The 21,442-nt window shown below is 40.2% G+C and overlaps 1 protein-coding gene across 1 annotated transcript in view; it reads left to right on the plus strand.

The window, feature by feature from the left end:
• Positions 1-21,442, plus strand: part of DRAM2 (DNA damage regulated autophagy modulator 2) — a 113,288-nt gene that overhangs the window by 55,154 nt on the left and 36,692 nt on the right. The window contains exon 3 of the mRNA XM_053704733.1: positions 5,010-5,152. Within this exon, the coding sequence (XP_053560708.1) occupies positions 5,010-5,152 (143 nt within the window). The remainder of the gene's footprint in view (positions 1-5,009; positions 5,153-21,442) is intronic.

The raw sequence follows: 21,442 nt of genomic DNA on the forward strand, positions 1-21,442 counted from the left end.
TAGAAATCCATTTGCACATGCGTGGGTCAGATGCCATAAGAATTGCGCATGCGGGCCGCCATGATTATTCTACTCAGGTAGAATACGATAATTACCTGTTAATAATGAGGACAAAAAATGGGCTTGGCAGCAATAATAATTTCATCAGGGAAATACAAGTAAACCAAAAAAAATGCTTATACATGTCATTTGCACTATATAAGTATTTGATAAGGGGTTTTGAAATATGGAAAGGTTTTTTTTGGGTTTACTATCCCTTTAACCCCTTAAGGACCACGGCACTTTTCCATTTTCTGTCCGTTTGTGACCAAGGGGCCCATTTATCAAGCTCCGAACAGAGCTTGTGGGCCCGTGTTTCTGGCGAGTCTTCAGACTCGCCAGAAACAGCAGTTATGAAGCAGCGGTCTAAAGACCGCTGCTCCATAACCCTGTCCGCCTGCTTTGATGAGGCGGACAGGAATCGCCGGAAACCAGCCCGATCGAGTACGATCGGGTTGATTGACACCTCCTTGCTGGCGGCCGATTGGCCGCGAGTCAGCAGGGGCGGCATTGCTGCTGGTGCAATGTTAAATGCAGAGAGCGTATTGCTCTCCGCATTCAGCGAGGTCTTGCAGACCTGATCCGCACTGTCGGATCAGGTCCGCAAGACCTTTGATAAATAGGCCCCCAAGGCTATTTTTACATTTCTGCAGTGTTTGTGTTAAGCTGTAATTTTCCTCTTACTCATTTACTGTAGCCACACATATTATATACCATTTTTCTCGCCAATAAATGGATTTTCTAAAGATACCATTATTTTTATCTTATCTTATAATTAACTATAAAAAAAACACACTTTTTCTAACTTTGACCCCCAAAATCTGTTACACATCTACAACCACCAAAAAACACCCATGCTAAATAGTTTCTAAAATTTTTTCCTGAGTTTAGAAATACCCAATGTTTACATGTTCTTTGCAAGTTATAGGGAAATAAATACAAGTAGCACCAGAGTCGGCTCCAAGGGGGGGCATTAGGGGGCAATGCACACCCAAATGGAATGCTGTGCCCCCTCAAAATATATTGATATGATCATACGCTTTAAAAATAATAAATAAAATAATGAATTGCTATGTAATGCTGCATGCTGGGGGCAGAGTTAGCTGCCGAACTGTGAGGTCACATCACACATCTGCAAGGAGCTCCGTGTCTTAACCTCTTATTTGGAATTGGAAGTTAATTAGAGACTTTTTGGACTTGTCTTTAACCCTATTAATTTTACCTAACTATCCTGAGTTACTCATTTTCTTAAAGAATAGAACATGATAAGAATATGATTGTATCATATAAATATAAGTCTATAAATGGCTGCCAGCTTCTATCGACACCTCAAAAGTGCAGGTTCACAGTACATAGGTTGTATTAAGTAGCCTGATATCCGTTAGTTATTGCGAAACAGGTATAGCTAAATCTAAGTACCTGAAAACCTAGTATCCTCACTGCTATTGCAAACAAAGGGGTTAATTGCATTGTGGGGTTTGGGGTGCATGGCTGTTTAGGGGACATAACTGAGATTTGAGAATGAGTTTAAGGGTTTTTGGATCATGGTGCTTAAGGGGTGAATTGTTTTTAAGTTTAATGGCTCTGTTTTAGTGCACTGCATAGGATTAAGACTTCATTCTTTTACCTAGGGATTTAGCACATATTCTCCAAATGTTAATAGTAGGGGATAAGCCAGACAGAAGCTACACTTTCCTGCAGAATATGTAGGTCTGCTCTTATTTTGACTCTCATACATGCTTTGTAAACTGTGATCCCTCCCATGGAGTTATTTAGGAGTCAGCACTGATTAGCTAAAATGCACGTATGTCAAAAGAACTAAAATAAGGAGGCAGTCTGCAGAGGCTTAGATAAAAGGTAATCACAGAGGTAAAAAGTTTATTAACCCCTTAATGACCAGGACGTACCCTCTACAACGATGGCCGTTAAGGGTTCTCTTGGTTATAATAGTAAGGGTATACACTCCCTCCCCCTTGTTGGCCACCGGAAATAGCCACCACTGGTGGTGAGACCACACTATTATAAATGTAATCCCTATAGAAAAAACAGTGACATCCAGAGAATGTCACTGGTCCTTAAGGGGTTACTATAACAGTGTTGGTTATGCAATAATGGGGAATAGGTAATAAAGGGATTATCTATCTTTTGAAACAATACACATTTTCATGTAGACTTTCCCTTTAAGTAGCTTTTAGAAAAAGCGGCCCTAATAATATAATAAAATGGCTTCAGCTATCACCTCTATGCTGATGATACCCAGATCTACCTTTCCACCCCTGCACTCTCTCCTTCTGTCAATTCTCACATCAGCGACTGCTTATCTGGCATTTCCTCCTGGATGGCCTCTCACCAGCTAAAAATAAACATCTCCAAGACCAAACTACTTCTAATTCCCCCCTCTAACTCTACTACAGTTTCTAATTTTTCTATCACTGTTGGCGGCACCACTATCTCCCCATCACCCCAAGTCCGCTGCCTCGGAGTCACGCTTGACTCAAATCTGTCCTTCATTACACACATCCAATTGCTCTCTTCATCCTGCCGCAACCACCTACGCAATATCTCCAAAATTTGTCCGTTTCTGAGTGCTGAAACTACTAAACAGCTAATCCACTCCCTGGTAATTTCCAGACTTGACTACTGTAACAACTTACTAACTGGCCTCCCCCTCTGCCACCTCTCTACCCTTCAATCCATCCTAAATGCATCTGCCAGGCTAATCCACCTCTCTCGACGCTCTGTTTCTGCTGCAACTCTCTGAGTCCCTTCACTGGCTCCCCATTCACAACAGAGTTAAATTCAAAATTCTCACCCTGACCTACAAAGCCCTCACCAATGCTGCCCCACCCTACCTGTCCTCACTAATCAACAAATATACCCCTGCCCGCCCCCTAAGATCCAACAATGACCTGCTTCTTGCGTCCTCTACCATCACCTCCTCTCATGCTAGACTACAGGACTTCTTTTGTGTGGCAGAAACCCTCTGCAACGCACTTCCTCAAGCTATCAGACTTGCCCCTAACCTCTTCTCCTTTAAACGTTCCCTATAGACATTTCTTTTCAGGGAAGCTTATCACCCGACTTATTAACAAACTAACTTCACTTAACTAACAGTTGCCCTCCATCTCCTCACTAATATCATTCTCACCTTTGCAGTCCCCACCTCCTGTTTCCCATCCTCCTACCCATCTAGATTGTAAGTTACCACAGGAATAGGGCCCTCGATTCCCCCTGTATTTGTCTGTAAAATTTTGTCTTTTATCGTATTGTTTCTCCATTGTACTGTTATCCTTGTACCCATGGGCAGCGCTGCGGAATCTGTTGGCGCTTTATAAATAAAGAATAATAATAAAATAATTTCCCAAGCTGATTTCTGCCTAGTAACAACCCATGAGAGGATAGTAAGGCCTGAGAGCTCAGGGCAGGGCTACCATGGTAGAGAAAGCTTGAAAGCCATTTTTAGTGTAATAAAATTTTATAATGTGCATCAAGCATAATAAAATTTTATAATGTGCAGTTGTGCACCAAGCATAATAAATACTCTTGTCTCATAACAACATGCTCCCCTGCACAAGCAGAGTTCCCTCTAATAATCAGCTAACTCCACTTAGCAGTTAATGGTTGTCTTAAAAAAGCCAGGCACCTATTTTCTAAAAAGTGCTATAAATATTTCCCCAGGGCTGCCAGAGGGCTGTGAAGTGCAACAGTGTTACTTGGCTGTGTCCCTGATAAGAATAGGGTAGGTAGGGAATTGAAAAAAAGAAGAAAAAAGTGTTTCATGAGGAGAGCAAGCTAAGTACCCTGGCTATGCAATACTTGTTGTCAGAGTACCTACAAATAGCCTCTGGGCTGTGTGTGTGAATTACCCAGCACCCCTCCACTGGCTTACCAGGCATGTCAAATCCTTTGCAATGCAGCTGCAGCAGTATCCAGTAGATAGCCCATCCAGTGCAGGGATCGAGTACCGCAGAGGATTGCAGTAGAAAATGCCTGTGTCCCTCGGGGGGGGGGGGGGGGGTAGGGATGAAGTCCCTGTGACGTCTGAGGATAGTTATGGCTGAAATCCTGTTAGGGAAATGTTGTGCACATAACAGGGTATTCCTGTGTCCCTGTATCATTCAGCTGCTGTGAAAAGTCTTTTCTGTCTTGTTTATAAATGATACTCCCCAGGGACTCTGGGTCTCACATAGATCTGAGCTCTAAATTTGTAATTCATAAGCAAGTACCTGTAACAACCTCTGTTCTCAACCTTCTCCTACGAGGCCAAGAACAAAACAAAGAGAGAGTAGTGAGGTGGGAGGGATTTTAAGCTTTGATATGGGTTCTTGACCTCCTCCTAGTGGTAGGAAATATATCTCATATGTTAAGGAGGACTGTGGACCATCATCATTTTACTAAAGAAAAAATTATACCTATACTGAGGGCCAGTTCACTGTGAGAAAGTCTTGTTCTTTTTCCCATTAGCAAAGAGCAAGGTACACAAAAACATGTAGGAAGCCCATTGTGTCTGTTTACTTGGAGGTAGGCTGTAAGGTAGATGTGTCATAGTCTTCGTAGGTACTATTTCTTTCATATACCTGCCCTTTGTGCCTATCATTCTGCAAAGGTTAGATTTGACCAACAACAGTTGACAAATATGGCCGCCACATAGCAATGCTGACTTGTAGTTTCCAACATATTCTGTTCTATCTGACTAAAAGTAGAAAGGGCTTTAGTTTCACAACAAGACCTCTAAACATGTATACTGATAATCCCAATATTGTATTCCTGCTATGCATTTTGTGAAAATATTAGTCTACTGTGCTACATATTGAAGATAATTAGATGGAAAATTACTTTAAGAGCCTATATAAGTAAATTCATATTGCCATTTCTGATTTGTTTAATTTAAATTTAAAACAAATGTTCTTTTTCTTATGTTATTTTTCCATTAACCTCCTAATAATAATAAGGCTACTGTTTCTTTTTAGGTATTTTTACAATGTATATTCGATATAAACATGTTGATGCTCTTAATCACAATTACAGTAGTTGTATTTCCTTACCAAACAAAATTGGACTAGTTATTGGACTTTTGAGCTGCTTTGGACTTTGTGTGGTGGCTAACTTTCAGGTATGTTTTTTTTTTTATATGTGTAAAAAAAAATTTTTAATTTAAATATTTATTGAGATAATTAGAAAGACAACATTGGAACATGTTTGATGGTATAATAAACATACAGTCCAACTTTCTTACACAGTTAAATACATGAATAACATGGAACAACAGATCTTATGTGGGAAAATTTTATGTTGTCTCTTCTATTGGTAAGCGAATGTGTAAGGGGATCTTTTGGTATAAGTCAAATGTTACATAATAAGACAAGGCTCCCCTGAGGGCGTAACATTTTTTAAATTTTACGAATGTAAAACATGCATATATACAAGCGTCTACAAAGGGGCCTAGTTATCAAGCCGTCAACCTCAAATACGCTGCGTATTCCGCAGCGTATTTGTGGCGAGGCTGATTCGCCTTAGTTATCAAAGGCTCGAGACCGGCAAAAGTAGAATTTTGTGACGTAAACTTCGATCCGCCAAACTCAGTCCGACACAGATCGATTCTTACGTCACTCCAGATGTTCCGCACACAAGTACGGCACAATCTCACTACTTTTGCTAGTTATCAAAAAACTAGCAGGTACGCTCGGCACTTTTACGGCCCAGCGTACCTGGTTTTCAAAGCGCCAGCCTGGAGGCGGCGGATCCCATAGGAATCAATGGGAGTCTGACCATAGCGAAAGTACAAGTTCGCTGCTGACAGACATCCCATTGATTCCTATGGGAGCTGTCTACACCTAACACCCTAACATGTACCCCGAGTCTAAACACCGCTAATCTGACCCCCCCTACACCGCCGCAACTAAATAAAGTTATTACCCCCTAAACCGCCGCTCCCGGAGCCCACAGCAACTATAATAAATGTATTAACCCCTAAACCGCCGCTCCCTGAACCCGCCGCAACCTATATTAAATGTATTAACCCCTATCCTGCCCCCCCTACACCGTCGCCACCTATAATAAATTTATTAACCCCTATCCTGCCCCCCACTACGCCGCCGCCACTGTAATAAAATTATTAACCCCTAAACCTAAGTCTAACCCTAACCCTAACGCCCCCCTAACTTAAATAATTAATTAAATAAATCTAAATAAATTAACTCTTATTAACTAAATGAATCCTATTTAAAACTAAATACTTACCTTTAAAATAAACCCTAATATAGCTACAATATAATTAATAATTATATTATAGCTATCTTAGGATTTATATTTATTTTACAGGTAACTTTGTATTTATTTTAGCTAGTTAGAATAGTTATTAAATAGTTATTAACTATTTAATAACTACCTAGCTAAAAGAAATACAAAATTACCTGTAAAATAAATCCTAACTTAAGTTACAATTAAACCTAATACTACACTATCATTAAATTAACTAAATAAACTACCTACAAATAACTACAATTAAATACAATTACATAAACTAACTAAAGTACAAAAAATAAAAAAAGCTAAGTTACAAAAAATAAAAAAATAAGTTACAAACATGTTAAAAATATTACAACAATTTTAAGCTACTTACACCTAATCTAAGCCCCCTAATAAAATAACAAACCCCCCAAAATAAGAAAAATCCCTACCCTATTCTAAATTAAATAAATTTCAAAGCTCTTTTACCTTACCAGCCCTTAAAAGGGCCATTTGTGGGGGCATGCCCCAAAAAGTTCAGCTCTTTTGCCTGTAAAAGAAAAGCGGAAGAAGTTAATCCTCCAAGCGGCGCTGAAGAAATCTTCCATCCGATGAAGTCATCATCCAGGCGGCGCTGAAGAAGTCTTTGATCCGGCCGATGTCATCTTCCAAGAGGCGCTGAAGATGTCTTCTATCCGGGTGAAGTCATCTTCCAAGCCGGGTCTTGAATCTTCCTTCCGCCGACGCGGAACCACCTTCTTCACCGACGGACTACGACGAATGACGGCTCCTTTAAGGGACGTCATCCAAGATGGCGTCCCCTCAATTCCGATTGGCTGATAGGATTCTATCAGCCAATCGGAATTAAGGTAGGAAAATCTGATTGGCTGATGGAATCAGCCAATCAGATTCAAGTTCAATCCGATTGGCTGATCCAATCAGCCAATCAGATTGAGCTCGCATTCTATTGGCTGATCGGAACAGCCAATAGAATGCGAGCTCAATCTGATTGGCTGATTCCATCAGCCAATCAGATTTTTCCTACCTTAAATCAGCCAATCGGAATTGAGGGGACGCCATCTTGGATGACGTCCCTTAAAGGAGCCGTCATTCGTCGTAGTCCGTCGGTGAAGAAGGTGGTTCCGCGTCGGCGGAAGGAAGATTCAAGACCCGGCTTGGAAGATGACTTCACCCGGATAGAAGACATCTTCAGCGCCTCTTGGAAGATGACATCGGCCGGATCAAAGACTTCTTCAGCACCGCCTGGATGATGACTTCATCGGATGGAAGATTTCTTCAGCGCCGCTTGGAGGATTAACTTCTTCCGCTCCGGATGTCCTCTTCAGTTCCATCGGTGGCTCGGCTGAGTGAAGACGACTCAAGGTAGGATGATCTTCAGGGGATTAGTGTTAGGTTTTTGTAAGGGGGGTTTGGGTTAGATTAGGGGTATGTGGGTGGTGGGTTTTAATGTTGGGGGGGGTTGTATTTTTATTTTACAGGCAAAAGAGCTGAACTTTTTGGGGCATGCCCCCACAAATGGCCCTTTTAAGGGCTGGTAAGGTAAAAGAGCTTTGAAATTTATTTAATTTAGAATAGGGTAGGGATTTTTCTTATTTTGGGGGGTTTGTTATTTTATTAGGGGGCTTAGATTAGGTGTAAGTAGCTTAAAATTGTTGTAATATTTTTAACATGTTTGTAACTTAATTTTTTATTTTTTGTAACTTAGCTTTTTTTATTTTTTGTACTTTAGTTAGTTTATGTAATTGTATTTAATTGTAGTTATTTGTAGGTAGTTTATTTAGTTAATTTAATGATAGTGTAGTATTAGGTTTAATTGTAACTTAGGTTAGGATTTATTTTACAGGTAATTTTGTATTTCTTTTAGCTAGGTAGTTATTAAATAGTTAATAACTATTTAATAACTATTCTAACTAGCTAAAATAAATACAAAGTTACCTGTAAAATAAATATAAATCCTAAGATAGCTATAATATAATTATTAATTACATTGTAGCTATCTTAGGGTTTATTTTACAGGTAAGTATTTATTTTTAAATAGGAATAATTTATTAAAGTGTAGTGTTAGGTGTAATTGTAACTTAGGTTAGGATTTATTTCACAGGTACATTTCTCTTTATTTTAGCTAGGTAAGCTATTAAATAGTTAATAACTATTTAATAGTTATTGTACATGGTTAAAATAAATTGAAAGTTACCTGTCAAATAAATATAAATCCTAAGATAGCTAGAATATAATTCTTATTTATATTGTAGCTATATTAGGGTTTATTTTAAAGGTAAGTATTTAGTTTTAAATAGGATTCATTTAGTTAATAAGAGTTAATTTATTTAGATTTATTTAATTAATATTTAAGTTAGGGGGGCGTTAGGGTTAGACTTAGGTTTAGGGGTTAATAATTTTATTACAGTGGCGGCGGCGTAGTGGGGGGCAGGATAGGGGTTAATAAATTTATTATAGGTGGCGACGGTGTAGGGGGGGCAGGATAGGGGTTAATAGGTTTAATATAGGTTGCGGCGGGTTCATGGAGCGGCGGTTTAGGGGTTAAACTATTTATTTAGTTGCGGAGAGGTGCGGGATCAGCAGGATAGGGGTTAATAATTTTATAATAGAGGGCGACGGTGTAGGGGGGGCAGGATAGGGGTTACTAGGTATACTGTAGGTGGCAGCGGTGTCCGGGAGCGGCGGTTTAGGGGTTAATACATTTATAAGAGTTGCGGCGGGGTCTAGGAGCGGCGGTTTAGGGGTTAATACATTTATAAGAGTTGCGGCGGGGTCTAGGAGCGGCGGTTTAGGGGTTAGTAACTTTATTTAGTTGCGGGGGGCTCCGGGGGCGCCGGTATAGGGGGCAGAACAGTGTAGTTTAGTGTGAGTGCTTAGTGACAGGCTAGCAATAAAGCTGGGAAAAAGCCGAAGGGCAGCGAGATCGGATGAGTGATAACTGTCACAGTCCGCTGCTCATCGCCCCGCGGCTTTTTGACAGCTTTATTTGATAACTTAGGCGAACGTATTCAAGGTCCGCGGCGGCGAAGGTAGGCGAGCTTAGGCGGACGTATTGGGCCGGCGAAGCCAGAAAAGTAGACGGCTTGATAACTAGCCCCCAAAGGCTCTTTTAAGAGAGAGAGAAAAAGAAGCAAGGAAAGAGAAAAGCAGCAGAAAGGATGGGGGTGGAGAGAGGAAGGAGGAAAAAAAAAAAACCCTATCTGGGAGGAGGGACGTGCATCTCGGGTTTAAAATGTTGTGGTTATATTGTTTTATGCCACACTGCCAACATCATTTCATGGACCTATAATCTGTGTGTTTTTAGATAATGGTATCTCTCAAGGGTCAGGAGATCAGAAACTAATGTTCTCCATTCTTCTTTTGAGGGGACTGTCAAGTTTTCCAATATTTCTGGATAAGTTTTTAGCAGCTGTAAGCATTATCAGTAACAATGGTTGTTTGCCTAGGCCAGTCAGCTTGGGAAGTGAAAGAAATAGGATAGTACTCGGGTTATGGGGAATCTGAGTCGAAAATATCTCAGAGATAGCTGATAAGATGTCTGTCCAGAATCTCTTCAGTCTAGGACATGTCCACTAAATGTGGAGAAGACAGCCCTCTTCCCCACATCCCCTCCAGCATGTGCTGTTGAGCGAGGGGTAAATCTTGTGTAGATGATTTGGAGTTAGGTACCACCTGAATAGAAATTTTAAATGAATTTTCTGAATTAATGCGGAGACAGATTACTTTTTAGTTAGCCTGAAAGCTTTAAGCCAGGTCTCAGCATCAATATCATAGCCTAGTTCCCCTTTCCAGGAATGGGTGTAGGACGGAAGGTTTGTTGAATCTGGGTTAATGCAAGATGCATTATGCAAGATGCATAAGTTTTTAAAGGTCGTGATTTCCCTGCCAAGATCTTTCTTATGCTTATGGTGAGAAATAAAGTGGAGTAATTGATGGTAATGAAGCCATGAGGAGAAAATCTCCCCATGGGCTTCCTCCAGCACAGTTTGTGTTTTAACTGCACCATTTTCCGTGGCGAAATGGATAGATCCTGTTTTAAGACTATAGGGTTGCTTTATAGAAAATCCCAAATGGTGATAGGGAAGTTCTACGTGTTCAAGGAGTGGAGTAAGCGGAGCGTATTTGGATGAAATATGTGTACTAGTGGATAGGATTTGATCCCATTCTGATAAAATACCAACTGTAACGTGATAACTATAAACTAATTTGGGTCTTTTTTGGGGTAAGGTCTACGCCATCGTTGCTACATTGTTTAGCCTAAAAATGTGCCTATCTATTTGAATCCATGCCTTATTGTTGGTGTTGTGAGCCCATTCAACTATATGTTGTAGTGTTATTGCATGTTTGTAGGCCTGCAAGCATGGGACACCCAGGGGGGTAGTTATCAAGCCGTCTACTTTTCTGGCTTCGCCGGCCCAATACGTCCGCCTAAGCTCGCCTACCTTCGCCGCCGCGGACCTTGAATATGTTCGCCTAAGTTATCAAATAAAGCTGTCAAAAAGCCGCGGGGCGATGAGCAGCGGACTGTGACAGTTATCACTCATCCGATCTCGCTGCCCTTCGGCTTTTTCCCAGCTTTATTGCTAGTCTGTCACTAAGCACTCACACTAAACTACACTGTTCTACCCCCTACACCGGCGCCCCCGGAGCCCCCCGCAACTAAATAAAGTTACTAACCCCTAAACCGCCGCTCCTAGACCCCGCCGCAACTCTTATAAATGTATTAACCCCTAAACCGCCGCTCCTAGACCCCGCCGCAAGTCTTATAAATGTATTAACCCCTAAACCGCCGCTCCCGGACACCGCTGCCACCTACAGTATACCTAGTAACCCCTATCCTGCCCCCCCTACACCGTCGCCACCTATAATAAATTTATTAACCCCTAATCTGCCCCCCCTACACCGTCGCCACCTATAATAAATTTATTAACCCCTAATCTGCCCCCCCTACACCGTCGCCACCTATAATAAATTTATTAACCCCTATCCTGCCCCCCACTACGCCGCCGCCACTGTAATAAAATTATGAACCCCTAAACCTAAGTCTAACCCTAACCCTAACGCCCCCCTAACTTAAATATTAATTAAATAAATCTAAATAAATTAACTCTTATTAACTAAATGAATCCTATTTAAAACTAAATACTTACCTTTAAAATAAACCCTAATATAGCTACAATATAAATAATAATTATATTATAGCTATCTTAGGATTTATATTTATTTTACAGGTAACTTTCAATTTATTTTAACCATGTACAATAACTATTAAATAGTTATTAACTATTTAATAGCTTACCTAGCTAAAATAAAGAGAAATGTACCTGTGAAATAAATCCTAACCTAAGTTACAATTACACCTAACACTACACTATACTTTAATAAATGATTCCTATTTAAAAATAAATACTTACCTGTAAAATAAACCCTAAGATAGCTACAATATAATTAATAATTATATTATAGCTATCTTAGGATTTATATTTATTTTACAGGTAACTTTGTATTTATTTTAGCTAGTTAGAATAGTTATTAAATAGTTATTAACTATTTAATAACTACCTAGCTAAAAGAAATACAAAATTACCTTTAAAATAAATCCTAACCTAAGTTACAATTAAACCTAATACTACACTATCATTAAATTAACTAAATAAACTACCTACAAATAACTACAATTAAATACAATTACATAAACTAACTAAAGTACAAAAAATAAAAAAAGCTAAGTTACAAAAAATAAAAAAATAAGTTACAAACATGTTAAAAATCTTACAACAATTTTAAGCTACTTACACCTAATCTAAGCCCCCTAATAAAATAACAAACCCCCCCAAAATAAAAAAAATCCCTACACTATTCTAAATTAAATAAATTTCAAAGCTCTTTTACCTTACCAGCCCTTAAAAGGGCCATTTGTGGGGGCATGCCCCAAAAAGTTCAGCTCTTTTGCCTGTAAAAGAAAAATACAACCCCCCCCCCAACATTAAAACCCACCACCCACATACCCCTAATCTAACCCAAAACCCCCTTACAAAAACCTAACACTAATCCCCTGAAGATCATCCTACCTTGAGTCGTCTTCACTCAGCCGAGCCACCGATGGAACTGAAGAGGACATTCGGAGCGGAAGAAGTTAATCCTCCAAGCGGCGCTGAAGAAATCTTCCATCCGATGAAGTCATCATCCAGGCGGCGCTGAAGAAGTCTTCGATCCGGCCGATGTCATCTTCAAAGAGGCGCTGAAGAGGTCTTCTATCCGGGCGAAGTCATCTTCCAAGCCGGGTCTTGAATCTTCCTTCCGCCGACGCGGAACCACCTTCTTCCCCGACGGACTACGACGAATGACGGCTCCTTTAAGGGACGTCATCCAAGATGGCGTCCCCTCAATTCCGATTGGCTGATAGGATTCTATCAGCCAATCGGAATTAAGGTAGGAAAATCTGATTGGCTGATGGAATCAGCCAATCAGAATCAAGTTCAATCCGATTGGCTGATCCAATCAGCCAATCAGATTGAGCTCGCATTCTATTGGCTGATCGGAACAGCCAATAGAATGCGAGCTCAATCTGATTGGCTGATTCCATCAGCCAATCAGATTTTTCCTACCTTAATTCCGATTGGCTGATAGAATCCTATCAGCCAATCGGAATTGAGGGGACGCCATCTTGGATGACGTCCCTTAAAGGAGCCGTCATTCGTCGTAGTCCGTCGGGGAAGAAGGTGGTTCCGCGTCGGCGGAAGGAAGATTCAAGACCCGGCTTGGAAGATGACTTCGCCCGGATAGAAGACCTCTTCAGCGCCTCTTTGAAGATGACATCGGCCGGATCGAAGACTTCTTCAGCGCCGCCTGGATGATGACTTCATCGGATGGAAGATTTCTTCAGCGCCACTTGGAGGATTAACTTCTTCCGCTCCGGATGTCCTCTTCAGTTCCATCGGTGGCTCGGCTGAGTGAAGACGACTCAAGGTAGGATGATCTTCAGGGGATTAGTGTTAGGTTTTTGTAAGGGGGGTTTGGGTTAGATTAGGGGTATGTGGGTGGTGGGTTTTAATGTTGGGGGGGGTTGTATTTTTCTTTTACAGGCAAAAGAGCTGAACTTTTTGGGGCATGCCCCCACAAATGGCCCTTTTAAGGGCTGGTAAGGTAAAAGAGCTTTGAAATTTATTTAATTTAGAATAGGGTAGGGATTTTTTTTATTTTGGGGGGGTTTGTTATTTTATTAGGGGGCTTAGATTAGGTGTAAGTAGCTTAAAATTGTTGTAAGATTTTTAACATGTTTGTAACTTATTTTTTTATTTTTTGTAACTTAGCTTTTTTTATTTTTTGTACTTTAGTTAGTTTATGTAATTGTATTTAATTGTAATTATTTGTAGGTAGTTTATTTAGTTAATTTAATGATAGTGTAGTATTAGGTTTAATTGTAACTTAGGTTAGGATTTATTTTACAGGTAATTTTGTATTTCTTTTAGCTAGGTAGTTATTAAATAGTTAATAACTATTTAATAACTATTCTAACTAGCTAAAATAAATACAAAGTTACCTGTAAAATAAATATAAATCCTAAGATAGCTATAATATAATTATTAATTACATTGTAGCTATCTTAGGGTTTATTTTACAGGTAAGTATTTATTTTTAAATAGGAATAATTTATTAAAGTATAGTGTAGTGTTAGGTGTAATTGTAACTTAGGTTAGGATTTATTTCACAGGTACATTTCTCTTTATTTTAGCTAGGTAAGCTATTAAATAGTTAATAACTATTTAATAGTTATTGTACATGGTTAAAATAAATTGAAAGTTACCTGTAAAATAAATATAAATCCTAAGATAGCTAGAATATAATTATTATTTATATTGTAGCTATATTAGGGTTTATTTTAAAGGTAAGTATTTAGTTTTAAATAGGATTCATTTAGTTAATAAGAGTTAATTTATTTAGATTTATTTAATTAATATTTAAGTTAGGGGGGCGTTAGGTTTAGGGTTAGACTTAGATTTAGGGGTTAATAATTTTATTACAGTGGCGGCGGCGTAGTGGTGGGCAGGATAGGGGTTAATAAATTTATTATAGGTGGCGACGGTGTAGGGGGGGCAGATTAGGGGTTAATAAATTTGTTATAGGTGGCGACAGTGTAGGGGGGGCAGGATAGGGGTTAATACATTTAATATAGGTTGCGGCGGGTTCAGGGAGCGGCGGTTTAGGGGTTAATATGTATAGAGTAGCTTGCGGTGGGCTCCGGGAGCGGCGGTTTAGGGGGTAATAACTTTATTTAGTTGCGGCGGTGTAGGGGGGGTCAGATTAGCGGTGTTTAGACTCGGGGTACATGTTAGGGTGTTAGGTGTAGACATCTCCCATAGGAATCAATGGGATGTCTGTCAGCAGCGAACTTGTACTTTCGCTATGGTCAGACTCCCATTGATTCCTATGGGATCCGCCGCCTCCAGGCTGGCGCTTTGAAAACCAGGTACGCTGGGCCGTAAAAGTGCCGAGCGTACCTGCTAGTTTTTTGATAAATAGCAAAAGTAGTGAGATTGTGCCGCACTTGTGTGCGGAACATCTGGAGTGACGTAAGAATCGATCGGTGTCGGACTGAGTCCGGCGGATCGAAGTTTACGTCACAAAATTCTACTTTTGCCGGTCTCGAGCCTTTGATAACTAAGGCGAATCAGCCGCGCCACAAATATGCTGCGGAATTCCAGCGTATTTGAGGTTGACGGCTTGATAACTAGGCCCCTCAGTCCTCCTTTATCTCTAGAGTGATACATGGTTTTTCTTGGAATTCTGGGTCTGGATCCAGCCCAGATATATTGCTCAAAAGCTTTTTGCAATTGGACAACAAATCCCTCGAGGAGCAGAACGGGAAGGGTCTGAAATAAATACAAGATTTGTGGAAGGATGTTCATTTTTAGGACCCCGATCCTGCCAAGCCATGAGAGTTGTTTATTTTTCCAGATCGATAGATTTCAAATTATTTCATTTTTTAGTATGGTGTAGTTGAATTTGTATAAATCATGTGCGGAGGGAGTCAGATATATCCCTAAATATTTCAGTTTATGCTGAGCAATAGGAATATTATATTTGTTGCTTAAGTGTTGTGTGATCTTCGGGTTGATGTTTATATTTAAAATTTCAGATTTGGTGATATTTAATTGGAAATTTGAAATCTTGCTGTATCTGCTCAGCTTAGCAAGGAGTTCTGGGATGGAGGCCTCGGTGTCTGTAAGTGAGAACAGTGCATCGTCAGCGTAGAGGGCCTGTTTGTATTCAGTGTCCCCTACAACAAGCCCCTTGATCTCTTTGTTATTTCTAATTTTATTTTTTTCAGTACCTCCATAGAAATGGCAAAAAGCTGTGGAGACAAGGGGCACCCCTGCCTGGTGCCATTGTTAATGTTGAAGGATTTGGAGAGAGTACCGTTGATTCTTATTCTTGCATTTGGGAAGGAATATAAGGCCATGGACATATTCAAGAAAGGTTCTGGGACACCCATCTCCATCATAGCTCTGCGTAGAAAAGACCAACGAACTCTATCGAAGGCCTTTTTTGCATCAGTCGCAAAAAGGACCAGAGGAGTTTCTGTGACTTTAGCATGGTTTATTAGCTGTAGGATTTTGATAGTATTATCTTGGGCTTCCCGTCCGGGAATAAAGCCCACTTGATCTTTGGATATCAGACTTGGCAGATGTTTATTTAACCTATTGGCAAGAACCTTAGCTAGTAGTTTCATATCAGTGTTTATAAGTGAAATGGGACCTAAAGTTCTCAGGGCAAGAAGCTGGTTTCCCTGGTTTAGGAATGACAGTAATGTGTGCCTCTAAAAGTGATCTAGATAGAGTGGGGTTGTCTCTTAAGTTGTTAAAAAGCTTGAGCAAGCGAGGGGACAGTATGTTTTTAAATATTTTATAATATCTGGGGGTGTAGCCATCTTGGCCCGGGCTTTTGCCTGTCGATGTGTCTTTGATAGCCCGTTGTAACTCTTCTAATGTGATAGGAGATTCAAGATTTGTTCTCGCTTCGTCATTCAGGGAGGGGACGCCGAGATCTCGAAAGAAGATGTCTGTGTTTTCTCTAAGATTATCTGTTTCGAACTGTGAGTAAGGGGAAGACACAGGGTTATCTATATTATAAAGTGAACTATAGTATTCTAGGAAGGTGGAGGCTATACGTTTACTACTATGAATAAGCTGACTGTCTTTTGTTTTTAGAGAATGAATGTATGCTGATAGTTGTTTCCTGAGAAGGGTTCTTGCTAAAATTTTCCCAGGTTTGTTGCCCCCTTCGTAATAGTATTATTTGAGATATAGAGCATTGCGTTGGTGTACCTTTATCAGGAATTGCTTTAGTTCCTTTCTCGTGTTCAATAAATTTTGCTTAAGGGCATAATTAGTCGGATCTCGCTTATCTGTATTCTCGAGTGTACTGATCTTAGCCAGAAGGTTAGTGGGCTGTTCTCTAGATTGTTTGGCAATCCTCGTGCTGTGTTAAATAAATAGGCCGCGTATCATGGATTTATGCGCCTCCCATTCAACTAGAGGCGACGAGGTAGTATTCTCGTTAACTGAAAAGTATTCAGCTAGATCTCTCTCCACATCCCCGAGAATGACTGGATTATCTAGCAGTGTGTCATCAAGTTTCCATGTCCTGGATGTGATTGGGAGATCTGGACAGAGAATGGAGCAGGTGACAGGGGCGTGGTCGGACCATGTTATATTGCCTATGTCGCATTGATTAGTAAGGGAGAGGCCATGGGAGTCTGTAGATATGTAATCTATCTGCGTGTAACAATTATGGGGAGAGGAGTAAAAAGTGTAGTCTTTCACGTTTGGATGCAAAGTTCTCCATACATCATGGAGTGAGAGATTGTTCAGGGAGTTTTTCACTACTCTGATTTGGGCACATTGGTAGCCCCTCTCGAAGCATCTACCAGCGGGTCAAATAAGAGATTAAAATCTCCAGCCATGAATACCACCCCCCTGGCATGATCTAGCAGTAGATTCGAGATTGCTTTGAAAAAGTTATTCTGGGCTTGGTTAGGGGCATATATATTTAAGAGAGTGAGTTGTTGGCCATAGAGTTGGCCTACTAGGAGAATATAGCGGCCCTCTGGGTCTTTGATGGTGTGTGTAACCTGTAAGGGTAATGATTTGTGAATAAGAATGCCCACTCCTCCTTTTTTATTTGGCCCTGAAGCAAAACAGGATATGGGGTAGTGCATGGGAGTCCAATGTGGTTCTCTACCTTTTTGAAAATGTGTCTCCTGTATTAATATAATTTGGCTTTTTAATTTGATCAGTTCCCTAAGTGCTATGGATCTTTTACCCGGACTGTTAAATCCCTTGGCATTTATGGAGGTCAGTTGGAAGGAGTGGTCCTGGAACCTACTGAGTTTATGGGGCATGTTGCAGGAGGGGAAGAAATAAAAAAAAAAAGAAGAGGGGAAGAAAAGGAGAAAAGATGAAAAGGTAGAGAGAAGAGTAGACTGAAAAGTGAGAGGAGAGAGAGTGCCTAAAAAACAGGCAATAAGGAGATTATAAAGAACCCTTGTATACGATCAACCGAAGCGACCATAGTATTTGATTAAACCAGTACTCCTCTTATGGAGCAGATAACCTGTATTGAATGTCTAAACAGGGGAAGTATCTCCACTACCAACTCAGTGGAATATGTGTTTGAAAATGGTTATATTAGATGGTATGAAGGGGGGGATTGGGACGAAGGGAGGGAGAGGGGAGGAGGGGGAAGAGATGGGCTGGAAGGAGAGGGAAGGGAGAAGGAACAGGGGAGTGTAATTCAAAAAGGTATTGAGGAATTAGTCCGAGGGGGGCAAACCCCAAATGTGATATACTTGCAAAAGGATCAACTAATAAAAATTAAAGCTAATTAATTGTTTTGAGAAATTAGCTAATCTATGGATTGGTCGAAATCAACTAGTGGTTTGGGTACTAATCCACTATGAAGACGTGTCCCTGAAAATAAGGGAACCCAAACCGAATCCACCTAGGGGCAAGGTCTAAATAGTGTTGTTAAAGTGGTTGTTTATAGCTGACAGGTGATAGAAATCTTCCATAATACTTTTTGTGGGACATCTATCAGTGTTATAACTATGTTCACTACTTAAGCCTTGTTTGAATAGATTAGTGTAGATGCCGTGCTGACAATAAAACATTTTAAAACCATTAGTACATAAACACATTTGAATTATATAAACATTTTGGAAAACTCTTATTAAATAAAGGCAATCGGTCCAAACCAACAATTAGAGAGAATAACTGAGCATTAAATTAGTGAGATTTCTATCCGAACAAGGCAGATGTCTGTACCTGTGGAAAGTGGTTAAACAGTAGATAGGACATCATTACCCCGAACCAGCAAAATCCTTTTTTGAGGGATAAACAACATAGTAACAAATAACAATAAGAACTTTTGCTCAGAACTATGAAATTTAATCTGAGCGTTTGTACCTATAAAAAATATAAAAGGATACAGCAGTGAGGGACCCAGATCACTCTATTATGAGAACTTAGCGGACCTGCTTAGGAGGTCCCCGTGAGTAACTAGTGCAATGTCCAACCTGAAGAGTTGGCACTATCCGCTTTAGACTGTGTCCTTTTTTGATTATTTTGTAATCATACTGCCGTAGACGCAGTACAGGGTAACTGAAAAAGAATCCATTGAAGGGAGAGTCAGCGTGGAATAGTGTTTTTGCCCGTGGACCCCTCATTGATCTGTCCATCTCTTGAGCTTTGGGAGTGTCGCTATCCGGAGCAGAAGGCAAAGAAAGTTCTTTGTAAAAGAGGTTGGGGTCTGACCCTGGTCTAAAAATAGCCGTTTTATTATTAACAGTAGCTATCAGTGAGACTGGGAAGCCCCATCTGTACTGGACTTTGTGCTTTTTCAGAATGGTAGTGATGTGGGATAGATCCCTTCTTTTCTGGAGGGTGATTGGGGATAAATCTGTGAACAGCTGAATTTCCTCACCCACGTGTGAGATTGGGTGCTTCTCTCTGGCGCAGCGAAGGAGTTCCTCTTTATCTTTATATCTAAGGAACTTGACTATTATATCTCTCGGAGGGGCTTTAAGAGGAGGCCTAGGTCTTATAGCTCTATGAGCCCTTTCTATCTGAATATCTTCTGCTGAGGGGTTGTCTTTTATTACTCTAAAAAGAGCCTGAAGGAGGTAACCTTCAATCGCTGGAGGGAAAATGAATTCAGAGACACCCTGTATCCTAAGATTATTTTGGCGACACCGATTTTCTAGATCTTCTAGCTTTTCAGAGAGTATGTGTATTTTAATATCATGTTCCTGAATGTTTGAGGAATTAGATTGAACCTCAGTCATGAGGGCGCCTTGGCTTGCTTCCAGGGTGACGACTCTTTTATCTATGGCCCCTAGGTCTTTTCAAAGATCCCTGAACAGGGTTCTCATCTCATGCAGAACTACTTTAATATCATTTTCTTTCATGTAATTAGCAAGAGTCCATGAGCTAGTGACGTATGGGATATACATTCCTACCAGGAGGGGCAAAGTTTCCCAAACCTCAAAATGCCTATAAATACACCCCTCACCACACCCACAAATCAGTTTTACAAACTTTGCCTCCTATGGAGGTGGTGAAGTAAGTTTGTGCTAGATTCTACGTTGATATGCGCTCCGCAGCAGGTTGGAGCCCGGTTTTCCTCTCAGCGTGCAGTGAATGTCAGAGGGATGTGAGGAGAGTATTGCCTATTTGAATTCAATGATCTCCTTCTACGGGGTCATGAATTCATGAGGGCGCCTTGGCTTGCTTCCAGGGTGACGACACTTTTATCTATGGCCCCTAGGTCTTTTCAAAGATCCCTGAACAGGGTTCTCATCTCATGCAGAACAACTTTAATATCATTTTCTTTCATGTAATTAGCAAGAGTCCATGAGCTAGTGACGTATGGGATATACATTCCTACCAGGAGGGGCAAAGTTTCCCAAACCTCAAATGCCTATAAATACACCCCTCACCACACCCACAAATCAGTTTTACAAACTTTGCCTCCTATGGAGGTGGTGAAGTAAGTTTGTGCTAGATTCTACGTTGATATGCGCTCCGCAGCAGGTTGGAGCCCGGTTTTCCTCTCAGCGTGCAGTGAATGTCAGAGGGATGTGAGGAGAGTATTGCCTATTTGAATTCAATGATCTCCTTCTACGGGGTCTATTTCATAGGTTCTCTGTTATCGGTCGTAGAGATTCATCTCTTACCTCCCTTTTCAGATCGACGATATACTCTTATATATACCATTACCTCTACTGATTCTCGTTTCAGTACTGGTTTGGCTTTTTACTACATGTAGATGAATGTCCTGGAGTAAGTAAGTCTTATTTTCTGTGACACTCTAAGCTATGGTTGGGCACTTTTATATAAAGTTCTAAATATATGTGTTCAAACATTTATTTGCCTTGACTCAGGCATTTAGGCGCCAAATAATGTGGGCGTCTTTTTTGGCGCTAAAAAATATGGGCGTCATTTTTGTCTCCACATTATTTAAGTCTCATTATTTATTGCTTCTGGTTGCTAGAAGCTTGCTCACTGGCATTTTTTCCCATTCCTGAAACTGTCATTTAAGGAATTTGATCAATTTTGCTTTATATGTTGTTTTTTCTATTACATATTGCAAGATGTCCCAGATTGACCCTGAGTCAGAAGATACTTCTGGAAAGTCGCTGCCTGGTGCTGGATCTACCAAAGTTAAGTGTATCTGCTGTAAACTTGTGGTATCTGTTCCTCCAGCTGTTGTTTGTAATGAATGTCATGACAAACTTGTTAATGCAGATAATATTTCCTTTAGTAATGTTACATTACCTGTTGCTGTTCCATCAACATCTAATACTCAGAGTGTTCCTGTTAACATAATTGATTTTGTTTCTAAATCCATTAAGAAGGCTATGTCTGTTATTCCTCCTTCTAGTAAACGTAAAAGGTCTTTTAAAACTTCTCATTTTTCAGATCAATTTTTAAATGAACATCATTATTCTGATTCTGATAAAGATTCCTCTGGTTCAGAGGATTCTGTTTCAGAGATTGATGCTGATAAATCTTCATATTTATTCAAAATGGAATTTATTCGTTCTTTACTTAAAGAAGTCTTAATTGCATTAGAAATAGAGGATTCTGGTCCT

The sequence above is a fragment of the Bombina bombina genome, chromosome 3 (assembly GCF_027579735.1).
Source record: "Bombina bombina isolate aBomBom1 chromosome 3, aBomBom1.pri, whole genome shotgun sequence".
Lineage (NCBI taxonomy): Eukaryota > Metazoa > Chordata > Amphibia > Anura > Bombinatoridae > Bombina > Bombina bombina.